The 12,823-nt window shown below is 39.9% G+C and overlaps 1 protein-coding gene across 4 annotated transcripts in view; it reads left to right on the top strand.

Annotated features, from left to right (window-relative positions):
* The window catches only part of Iml1 (GATOR complex protein Iml1), a 486,471-nt gene that overhangs the window by 398,102 nt on the left and 75,546 nt on the right, over positions 1 to 12,823 (top strand). For all 4 annotated transcript variants that reach the window (XM_068390604.1, XM_068390598.1, XM_068390583.1 and 1 more), the window contains one exon: positions 12,460 to 12,617. In XM_068390604.1, the coding sequence (XP_068246705.1) occupies positions 12,460 to 12,617 (158 nt within the window). The remainder of the gene's footprint in view (positions 1 to 12,459; positions 12,618 to 12,823) is intronic.

Here is a 12,823-nt window from a genome sequence, read left to right as displayed (position 1 = left end):
CCCAAGAAAATGTCGAAGAAACGGGCTTAACACTAGAACGGCTTGCCAAGGTCTGCAACCATTTAAAGGAGGTGAAAGAAATGTTGCAAGAGTGGGACGAGGATATGGTTCAGTCGATGCAATTCTGCAACAAGGTTGATGACATAATGACTCCCTACAAGATGCTCTTAGATCGAAAAAAGAAGCAGCGGCAACAACTTCCGATCACAATGTTCTTCCAGCCTCGCAAAAAAGAGCCAGTTCCTCCTGCTACTACGCCTTCGGAAGAAATTGAAGAAGTTGAAGAGGTGTCCCAGGAAAAGACACCTCCGTCTGAAGAGACGTAAAATACTACCTGGCTGCACAGTAGAACACATCATCAGCTTCATCATCATCATTTCTACTGTGCAGCAAATTCATCGCCATCATCATTCAAGTTTTTCTTGAACTTCTTTCGTGGTGAGTACAGTAACAATCTTTATTTTTTACTTTAATATTTTCACATTCTAATACTGAATTTGTGCCTGTTTTATAGTTTAGTACTGTACTGTATGCATTAAGTTAAAGGGAAGGTTTTAAAAGTCTACATGTTGTAACCTATCATATTTTTTTTTTTTTTTAAATTTACATTTACGTACGTAAAACAATCTCTCTCTCTCTCTCTCTCTCTCTCTCTCTCTCTCTCTCTCTCTCTCTCTCTCTCTCTCTCTCTCTCTCTCTCGTAAATTGTTTTCCTGCTTTGCTACGTACAGTATGTACTGTATGATTTTATATGGATACGGTAAATTATATTTGTACTAATAACATATTTTGTAAATGCTTTTACTGTAAATATCATTATTTATCACTTTCATCATGCGCGTTAAATGCCTTCTTTGTTCTGAGCATGGTTGTTTACTGTGTACAGTACTTTATGACGCCGTCGTTTCAGGCGGCGTCATAAAGAAAAACATTTCATTTGGAAGTCCTAAGAAAAATAAAGTAAAACATTGGTAATAAAAAAATCAACATACTGTATAATCAATATAATCGATGCAAAAACTAACCTATACATATATGTGTACACTAAATGAGTTTGTTTCTTCATTATGATCAGAGATGAACGTAAACATTGGTTGCCATTTTTTATCGTGCTTTTTAGGTGTTTAGGAAACGCATGATATAAAATCGCTTTTAATATTTGTGCCTGTTTTAGTTTAGGGTGCTGTTGTACATGCATTAAGTGTTCTGTACATTAACCCTGGATAGGTACGGTCCTCGGACACCCCTTTAAGGGTATACTCGGACGCGAACGACCCCGACGCCAAAAAAAATTCTTGAAAAATCAGTTTTTGCAGTAACCTCCTTTTTTCTTTTGCCAAAAAAAAACTTCAATGAATGCTTAAAACAACTGTAAAGATAAATACTACTCATCTGCAGAAAAACTATTTATTATAAATATTTTAAAAAATTAAGTAGAAAAAAAAAAAGACCTGACATAAAAATTCATAAAAAAAAGTTTATACATATATACACAAATCCTTTTAGGAATTGATTCTTGAATGTTTAGGACACATCTTGATGTATTTTGGATGAAGTCAGACCCATGGAGGTGAAGATCTGAAATGAGAAAAAAAGGGTAACTTTTTTTGGCCAAAAAAAAATTGTCCAAATTTCATGAATTTTTTTGGGTACCCAAATGAAATAGGAAGTGGCTAATTTTTTTAGGGAATAAACATATGTTATCCTAAAATAGAAATATGTAAAAAAATCTTCATTATTTTGTAAATTACATTTATATCAGGGGCCATATCTAAAGGTAATTTTTTGAGTACTTGGAAATTTCGTAAAAAAATACATATATTTAATATATAATATGATATTTATGCAGGTAAAAATATACCAAAATATCACAAATTCTATAGGGAACAAGAATATATATAGATAGGGCAGCTTACGCTTCGGATATGTCCACAAAATGGCCGCCAACCACACTGACTCAGACTCCCTAATCTGCCACTTGAAATGTAGGAAGGGTATGTCAATTTCAAGGTGTTATTTACTAATCTAATTATTATTGGATATGCATAAAAATTGTATGGTGGGTTGCTGGATAATTGTCGATTATTTTACGACTATAAAATTAAAATTCTGACCCAAAAAATTTTTTTTGAAGGGAAATAAAATCGAAAAAAAAAAATGTAAAACAATATTTTAGCTAAAAAAATTTGATGATATTCAATCAAAAAAAAAGTAAACAAAATTTTCCGACAAATAAACATCTAGAGGAATCATTACTCTGTGATAGTTCCTTAGTACGTAGTAATTTTGAAAGAATTGGGAAAAAACGAAAAAATGGCAATCACCGGAAAATCGAACACATACCTATATATACGCCATATCTGGCTAAAAAAAAGATAGGCATGGGTAGCCAGATCATCTAGAAACACTTTCCAACACTATAAAAATATAAGTTTTGCGACACTACTTGCCAATTCCTTACGGTAACATGACTAAGCAAAAAAATGCAAAACAAATAAAAAGGGGCACTCGTGGAAAAATGGCCATTCTAATATACGGCATTTCAGAAAAAAAAATTTCAGCCACGTGCTAGGCAAACCATCAAGGCATATTTTCCGACAAATAAACATATAAATGAAATATTACTCTGTGATAGTTCCTTAGTACGTAGTAATTTTGAAAGAAATGGGAAAAAACGAAAAAATGGCAATCACAGGAAAATCGAACACATACTTATATATACGCCATATCTGGCTAAAAAAAAAATAGGCATGGGTAGCCAGATCATCTAGAAACACTTTCCAACACTATAAAAATATAAGTTTTGCGACACTACTTGCCAATTCCTTACGGTAACATGACTAAGCAAAAAAATGCAAAACAAATAAAAAGGGGCACTCGCGGAAAAATGCCCAACATTCTAATATACGGCATCTCAGATAAAAAAAAAAGACATGCACGTGTTAGCCCAACCATCAAGGCACACTTTCTAACACATAAACATGAAAAAAAAAATCAATAATATACGGCAATTCCTTACTACGTAGTAAATTTTTACAAATATTGAAAAAAAAACAGAAATTGGTAACCGCAGTTAAATACCCAATATACCAATAACTACGTCGTATCTGACAAAAACAAAATCACGCATGGGTAGCCAGATCATCTAGACACACTTTCCAACATTAAAAAAGCAAAAGTTTTACGACACTATTTCGCAATATCTTACGGAAAAATGACTTGGCAAAAAAATTAAAAAAAATTAAAAAGGGACACTCGCGGTAAAATGCCCGACATTCTAATATACGACATCTCAGATAAAAAAAAAGACATGCACGTGTTAGCCCAACCATCAAGGCACACTTTCTAACACATAAACATGAAAAAAAAATGAATAATATACGGCAATTCCTTACTACGTAGTAATTTTTACAAATATTGAAAAAAAAACAGAAATTGGTAACCGCAGTTAAATACCCAATATACCAATAACTACGTCGTATCTGACAAAAACAAAGTCATGCATGGGTAGCCAGATCATCTAGACACACTTTCCAACACTAAACAAGCAAAAGTTTTACGACACTATTTGGCAATATCTTACGGAAAAATGACTTGGCAAAAAAATGAAAAAAAATGAAAAAGGGGCACTCGCGGTAAAATGGTCCTCGTGGTGATGAACGACATTTTAACTAAAAAAAAAAACATGCACATGGTAGCCAAACAATCCACCAAGACTTTCCACAACTGATAACCTATACAAGTTGCACCATTCTACGACAATTTCATAATACGTAATAACTTTGATAATTATGCAAACTACCTCAGAAGGGTAAACTCGGACGCGAACGACCCCGACGCGTCTCAGAAATCGGGGAAGGAGTACAGCTACAGCAATGCACATCTGGACACTACTAGAGCGTGTAGGGGAGACACCTCCTGCAGGTCGATCACCCACAAATTCAGTCACAGGGGTGAGTCACGTGAGAAAAACCTGTTTTTTTTTGACGCTCGGGGTCGCAAACGACCCACCGTACCTATCCAGGGTTAAAGGGTAGTTTGTTAACAGTACTACGTACAAGGGAAGGTTTTAAAAGTCCGAATATACATGTTAAATAAATAGGTAAATATGATGTCACTACTTCTCGGAATTTCACCTATCGCGGCCGGGTCTGGAACCTATCTACCGCGATAAACGAGGGTTCACTGTATATATATATATATATATATATATATATATATATATATATATATATATATATATATATATATATATATATATATATATATATATATACTGTATACACACACATATATCTCACCCAAAAATAAATTTTTCCTAAGTCAAAATCCTCTTTTTTGGGCTCGAGCCATGTCGTCCTAATGGAAGTGTACCAGAGGATTAACAATTCTCAGTTGTGACAAATCAGAGTTTTAACACATACATGCTCTTTAGCCAACCTCACTAATTATAGAAGATGAAAAATCATTCTAGGAATAGTGTGTCTTATGATTGTTTGTTTTACACTTTCAAGAATAACTATTTGGGACAACAGTACAACTCTATGAAGGGAATATGCAAGTTTTTGTAAACTGTATTGAAATCTAAGTTATCATCACAGCCCCACTCACTGTGAGAAAGTACTTTTGTGTGAAGACGTATTGACCAAGTAATAGTTTGCAAAAATGAGGGTTAAAAAATAGAGGTACTGTATATACATTTATACATACTTGTTTCCGGAGTGGCTTTCGTACCGTGTTTGTTGTATTATGAGTCTCCTTTTACGTGTAAATCGCCTAACTTGTTCCAAGCCCTACAAAAACACCACATTGAATTTTATAATAGGACTAAACTGTAATAAACACAATGAAATACAACCATATAGGTCGTTCAGTACATAACCATTAACAACCTGTAAATGAAACATATAATTAGAATACGCAGTACAGTAATGCAATAATGAATGTAAAATACACTAACAAAAATGTGGAACCTTACCTTTGTAGTGAGGCAATGTCTGAGGATGACAAATGACAGAAAATATTAACACTTAACTTTACGAAACACATTAACAAATGGCAGAAAATATTAACTCTTAACTCTACAAAAAATAACTTGATATTAAATTTCTTTATTTTTTTCCTTTATTTAATTTTTTTTTAACCTTATTTTTTTTTATTTTCTAAATTTTTTGTAATAATTTTCTTCATCGCCCCCGCTTCCTCTTGGCCTACTAGTATCAAAGGCCTCTTCAATAAATAACTATCCAAAGAAGGTTATTTCTGCCTGCTGCTTAAAATGTTCCGGAAATGACACAGATAAACCTCATTTACTTTTCAAGAGCACACCCTGTGTGAACCTTTTCTGGGGGTCTCTTTCCTACAAGAGCAGCCATTCCATGGTAGCCAGCGAGACCCTCCTTTATTTCTGCTGTTGTCAAAGGGACAACCTTCTCGTCGCTGCTGGAGAACTGTTCCTGAACGACGTTCAGTTGCATGGCCTCCAACTCTTTAAGGTCATCCGTCATAACCTTTTTTTGGTGCTACTCGAGATGCTTATCAATGTTGTCCACATCGACTTCCAGATCCATGGACATCACAAGTCAAACGATCTCGGCAACCTCAGTTTGAGCAACAGGTTTGAGCAACCCAGAGGAATAATACATCCAGCCACCACTGTCGCAAATTTAAGGGCCTCCAAGGATTTTAAATAGTGATGCTTAAAGATTGTAGGAGATTTCCACCTGGTGTACCTTTTCAAATCTTCAAAATTCATGTTATGGGAATAATTAACTGAGGTTGCCACAGCTCGGTCATCATGGGCATGAGGAACCGAGAGAGGATTGGCCTGTTTAATAAAATAAAGCATTTGTTGTCGAATTCCCCTTAGGGAAAGAGTTCCACCACGTTCCCGAATAATTAAAGGGCCTGAAGATATAGAAGAAGTTCTACCCAAATAACCTTTGAGAGTGTAGACAGGACACAGGGAAAGATCCTGAGGAAGTGGAACAATTCTCCACGGAGTCCATCTGGACTGGGGATCTTAATTTTTAGCTAAGAACCGTCTATCCGGCGAGAGTAAGACCTCCCCAGACGGAAGAAATTCAATGTGACCCGGATCTCTGGATAAGGCTAACAGCTCAGATATTCTAGCACCAGAAGCCAAACTCAACAAAAATAACGTTTTCCTAAGGATTGTTATGTAAGAGCAAGAATCATTATCAGTATCAGACGCCAGCCTAAGGACATCATTGAGAAACCACGAAACCGCAGCAGGTCGAGTTGCTGGTTTCAATTTAGCACAAGCTTTGGGAATGGATGTAAAGTACGAATCCGAAAGATCACAATATTGAACCCGAATTGAAAAATTCTCTTCAAGGCGGACTTAATCGTGGTATTAGTCCTTGCAGCTAAACCCCCTTCAAACATTATTCGAAAAAAGGTAACTGCAAGATTGGGAGTCATCGTTCTAACATCCGAATCCCTTAGGAACTTGGCCAATTTCCGAACAGCAGAATCATACTGCCGTAGAGTAGAATCCCTCTTATCCGACTCCAGGAACAAAGTGTTAATAGGATTGATAGCAGCATCCTTCTGAGCCGCAAATTTCATGAAGTCCATAAAGTTAGGGCACTCAGAATTCCTGAGGAAGCTGACACACTGCGAGTTTGTACTGTCTGAGACAGCAACGAGTTGGGAAGCCGTCGAGGCTGGAGACCCAGCTCCGCTAGGAGAGGAAACCAATTGCTCTTCGGCCAGTTGGGGGCCACAAGGGCTACTTGACCGTGGAAAGACCGAAGCCTGTCCAGAACTCGCATCAACATGTTGACCGGAGGAAAAAGGTAGATCCTCTGCCAGGTGTTCCAGTCGAGAGACATGGCGTCCGTGGCATAAGCCTGAGGGTCCAGGTTGGGGGCTACGCAACACCGAAGTTTGTGGTTGATCTTCGTGGCGAAGAGGTCCACCTGGAGACCTGGAACCTGCCGGCAAATCCAACGGAACGGTTGGCGGTCCAGAGACCATTCCGATTCCAAGGGAGTCACCCGAGATAGGGCATTGGCTACGACATTTCTGACACCTTCTAGATGAACCGCTGACAGATGCCAATGGTTTTTTGCCGCCAAGGAAAAGATGGCAATCATCATATGATTGATGTGACCGGATTTGGATCCTCCCCAGTTGAGGCAATGAACCACCACTGCGCTGTCCAGAACCAACCTGATATGCTGGTTCTTCGACGGGGAGAGCTTCTTCAGGGTCAGGAAGACGGCCATGGCTTCCAGGATATTGATATGCATTCGACAGAAGGTCGCTAACCACAAGCCCTGTACCTCCTTGAACGGGGAGTAAACCCCCCCCCTCCCACCCCCACCCGGCGAGGGAGGCATCCGTGTGGACAATCAACGCCGGGGGAGGGTACTGAAGGGGCACCGACTTGGCCAAATTCTTGACTTTCGTCCATGGAAGGAGCCTTTTCTTGAGAATAGCTGGAATTCTCAAAACTTTGTCCTGGAGACTGACGTTCGCCCTGCACCGCCACACCCGGTTGATGTCCTTCAACCTGGCCTTCAACATAACATCTGTGACGGAAGCAAACTGGAGAGAACCCAGAACCCTTTCTTGGTTCCTTCGAGACATAAATTTGGATCTTAGAAACTGTCTTGTGGCTCTTGCGATCTCCTTCCGTTTCTTAGGGGGAATCGACAACTTGTGAGTGCCCAGATTCCATTGGAGTCCCAACCATTGGAAGCACAACGCCGGAACTAGGCGAGACTTCTTGAAATTTATTCGGAACCCTAAGTGTTCCAGAAACCTGATGATTTTGACTGTCGCCTCTCGACATTCCTCGATGGTGTTGGCCCAAATAACCAATCGTTCAGATAGGCCACCAACTGTACGCCCTGGGCCCTCAATTCTTGAACTACTGAGTCCGCTAGCTTCGTGAATACCCTTGGGGCTATGTTGAGACCGAAGGGCATCACCTTGAAAGCAAAAGCTTGATTGCCTAGCTTGAAACCCAGAAACGGACGAAAATGACGCGCTATTGGAACATGATAGTAGGCGTCGGTAAGATCGATAGAGGTGGTGACGGCCCTATGGGGAAGTAAGGTCCGTACCTGCGAGACGGTCAGCATATGGAACTTGTTGCATTGAATAAAGGTGTTCAAGCGAGCAGGTCTAAGATGACCCGTCGTTTGTCGGAGTCTTTCTTTGGCACGCTGAACAAGCGACCTTGAAACTTTAAATGCCTAATCCGTTGAATCGCATTTTTGAGAAGAAGTTCTCGTGCGAAATCAACGAGTTCCGACTCTGGAGGTTGAAAAAATCCGACCGATGGAGGGGGTCCCTGAATCCAACTCTACCCCAGTCCGTTGGAAACTATGCTTCGAGCCCAACTGCTGAAGGTCCAATTCTCGCGAAACAAGTATAGCCTCCCCCCACCTGCGGAATCTCATTGGATTGCCGGGGGCCTGCCACCTCGGCCTCCACGGGGTCCTCGGCCCCTTCCAGAGACTCGACCACCTCCCCTGTAGCGAAAGGGTCCTCTAGACCTACCTCCCCTCGGCTCCCTATTATATCCCTGCATCAGGGCATGAGACTCAAAAGCAGGATTAAAAGCCGGCGAAGTGGAGAAGGAAGACGTAGGCCGAGGTGGTTGGCTCGCCAGCACGAACTGCTGCTGGGGTTGAGTTTTAGCGGGGGACGCATGTCTCACCTGAGAGAGAGGCACAGCTTGAACCACAGGTTGAGGTTGGGAAGCCTGAAAAGGGAGAAACCGTCTAGCCTCTTTCCTATCCCTCAACTGCGGGCTAGCCGAGTCAAATTTTCTCTTAGAGACAAGACCCCACTTCGCCCGAAGGGACTGATTGACATGCGCTGCCTCGCTGAGAACCGCGTTGACCATGTCTTCAGGGAAAAGATCTGCTCCCCACACCGAGGCCTTGATCAACTTGTTCGGCTCATGCCGGATAGAGGCGTCGGTAAAGACATGCTTACGGCACGCACGACGAGCGACACCAAAGTCATAAAGATCACACTGAAGGGTGTGAAGGAGAGACTTAGTGAGGATCTTAAACAGAGCCTCGTCCGTATTAACTGAGGAAGGCATCTCCGCCATAGTAACGGAACTCAGGGACCTACTCAAACGGACACGAGCCTCATACTCTGCCCGAATCAGGGAGTCAGGCAACCGAGGAAGAAGCTCGCTAAACTGAGTTGTAGCACAATCAGGAGCCAACTTCCCCAAAGTGAAGGTCGACGGAGCATCGACCCAACAATCTTGGTCCCCCAGAAGAAGCAAGGAAGTTAAATCGGTCTCCTGAAGCTGAGGCATAGGCTTTTCTTCCATTACCGCCGCCAGGGTAAGATCCGCCACTTTGGTGGTACACGGAGTAGGAGTGAGCTCCTCAACAACGAACATAGTATATATGCCTTTATGAGGAGTCAACTTCGTATTCACACACTCCCATTTAGACTTTAGACTTTTAGACTTTATTTATTCTTACATATAAACTACATATAAGAAGCCAATAAAGGAACTAAGTCCTGCTATGGCAAACATATTGGACAGAGCAAGCACCTTAAAATACAATAAATAACACATTAACAATAAAATTATTTTAAAATTCAATAAATAATATATTATGTACAATAAGCCAGTAAACTCTGTTTAAAGTAAATTAAAAATAAACCTTACTTCAATAATAGTTTTTCAATAAAAGAAAAGGTTTACTTAAAGAAATAAAGATTCTGAAATATAAAACTTAAAGTAATAAAGAATCTGGAATATAAAACTTAAAGTAATAAAGAATCTGGAATATAAAACATCACTATCGTAAGTACAATCACCTAGTTAAAGTTTTTATACATAGTGATTACTGCAAACTCATTTACTAAAAATATAAGAAAATAGTATATAAAAATTATATCAAAGGAAACCTAATACTGAGAAATTACCATATGTTTATATTTCCTCTTTAAAGTTACAGCAGCCTGAGGCTTTACAAGATCATGAGGTAGTTCGTTTAACAGTCTGCACGTCTGAAACAAAGCAGACTGCTTCTCCACCTCCACCCTAACATTCAGTAAGGGTCCGGAGTCAGGCGGACTGAGCCTGCTCCTTAGGGAAGATAACAGTCTCCCTTGGTACCTTATCCACCCTAACAAGCGCCTCATCCGTCAAGCGCGCGTAACCCGGGAATGGGAAATGCAAACCCGGTGGATAAAACTCAAAGTCCTCCACCGCCGGGTACCACAACCTTCAATGGTCAACATGCCTTCCGAGAAAGGGGCATGCACAGCCAACCTCCATGGGTTGCTTTTCACAAAGGTCGAGAGTTTTGAAGCATCCGGAACCACAAACTGCTGTTGTTGTGGGAGGCCGGATCTCAAAAGACTGCTGTTGTTGTGGGAGGCCGGATCTCAAAAGAGACTCCAACATGGACTCTTGGTTTTGCAGCCTCTGTCCAAAAGAGGTCATGGATTGGATTTGGTCAGCAAGAGGGCCAATCTGGGACTGTACAATGCTGCCCACTTTCTCCATCAACTGACTAGAAAAGGCTACCGGATCGAAAGCCAATTCCGGAGACTTGGCTTTGGAAACTTTCGTCCTCGAACCAGAAGCCGTGAGGGAAACCTTTTCCAAGACTGGACGTCGTCGACCATCCAAAGAAACTTTGCTGGAAATGGACTTAAGGATTTTGGGAGGTTTATGAACTTTAGGTAACCTTTTCACATGTTTAACTTTGGGAATAACAGAACATGACATGGCTTTGGAAGTACTAGGAAAGCCTCAAAAGGAAGTATCAGTCGAAGAAAGAGAAAGAGGAGGACTAAGGAAAAGAACCTTAGACCGAACATCACCTGCCTCACCTACCGCCCTACCTGTACCAGTCGCATCCATAGGCTCCACGTCCAAATTAATGGTCGAAACATCAGTGAGAACCTCATCTACAAAATCATCGGGGAATGCTTGGGTCTCTTCCCGAATCCGGGCGATGATTGGAGCTGCCACATTAGGGGATACCGCCGCCGACATCTTGGCATTTGGATACAGGAGGAACACATCTCCTTCAGGCCAGAATAAAATTTTACCCACTCGGTGAACAATGTTCTTGTTAATCAGGCTTTTATATCACCGGAAGCTTCTCCTTAAGCAATTTGTGGGCCTTGAAAGCTTGAGGAGTCTCCAAGTGATACACCAGCAGGGACTTCCCCTTACAATCCCCACTGGCGTTTGTACAAATTACAAGGATGAGCCTGTCCTTCATACATCCGACAAAGCATTTTCTTCCAAAAAAGCCCAGTTTCATCACAGTTGAAGACTTGCTTGGGACTATAGCCTTCTTTGACAGTCACCTCATCAAACTTCTTGGCAAATGAAGCTGATTTTCAGCTTAGAATTTCACCCTATAAAGTAACATGATGTTTCCTATAATGACACAATAGATGAGAATGTACTGACCTTATAAGATGCTCTCATTTTATAAAAAACGGGTATACTAAAATATCTATTTACAGTAATTTAACAATTTAACAGTGGCTAGTTTACCTTAAACTTATCAATTCAAAACTCTGAGCCATCTCTAATTTATACTTTCCATCATTTCTAATGCCAAACTCGTTTCCTCCATGTACCTCCTCATATCATCTCTTTCCTTCTCTACTCTATCATTCATGTTTTCTCTTATGATTAACTTCTCCTCTTTCAGTGTTCTCTCTCTAGAACTATGTTCACTATCACTGAAGGAATCGCTTAATTTAGGCTTTATGGACACTATCCTCTTTTTTTTCTTCTTTTTTTTTCACGGTCTTACATTCAATTTTTATAAGGAACCCATCCAGGGACAACTGCTTGAGCATTTTCTTTGAAATGCCATGAAAATGTGGTAGAAATTACATAAACCTGGTGCAATCACTGTGTGTGCAGTGTATGTACACTGTGTGACTGGTTTTTGCTTGCAGAACGATACAATACAAATAAACTAATATGGATTTTTATGCTCGTATTCAAAGTTACTCATAAACTGAGGTACTACTGTACAGTAAGTAGGTTTAGTCAATACAGTACATATAAAACAATATGGCAATCAACTGGGGTTACAAACACAGATGTAGGGTTATGAAGTAATTTGAGAGCAAATGATCAGAACTTCCTAAAAAAATTAAGCAGGTGTATAAAGCATCATGTGAATGTTTTCTGTATGGGTTCAACCACAGTACAGCATTTTTAGTAAATGTGTTCATGATCTAAGACTTTTTTTATAGGTGAAACTGCTTAATATCAAACATATAGCTCCTTTTTTTCTGAATGCTTAAATTGTAACAGGGGATGGGTTACAAGAAAGAAAAAGGCAGTGATCATTGTCAAATTAACTTTTAATCCTATTTTGTAAGGTGATCATAATGTATTTATTTTGTATTCCCTTTGAAATAATTCAAAGTTTATAACAAATTTTTATATATCACATATTATTTCAGATTTATACAGAACTGGCCAGTTGGATTTAGACTGCAATTGTCGCAGTGATAGAAGTGAATGGGGCCATATCAAGCACCACTCATATTTCAACCCTTTACAGTCCTTTGAAATTATTGTGCAATGGCTTTGTGCAACTGGTACTATTGTAACTGATCTGGTAAGTTAATGAAAGTGTGTTTTACCATTCAAATATTAATAGTCCTTTTTCTTTCAGTGAATTTACCATAATTTTCTCCTAAGGTTTTTTTAGTATTGCAGAGATTATCAAAACATACCTTCGGCACCAGTACTCGCCATCGCCAGCTGCCCGTATAGCAAAGCTTTTTCAGCTCTCTCAACAACCACTCGCTCGCGCTCCAACCA

Source organism: Palaemon carinicauda, chromosome 1 (genome assembly GCF_036898095.1).
Source record: "Palaemon carinicauda isolate YSFRI2023 chromosome 1, ASM3689809v2, whole genome shotgun sequence".
Lineage (NCBI taxonomy): Eukaryota > Metazoa > Arthropoda > Malacostraca > Decapoda > Palaemonidae > Palaemon > Palaemon carinicauda.
Note: the sequence above shows the minus strand (reverse complement) of the source record. Positions and strands in the feature narration are given on the sequence as shown.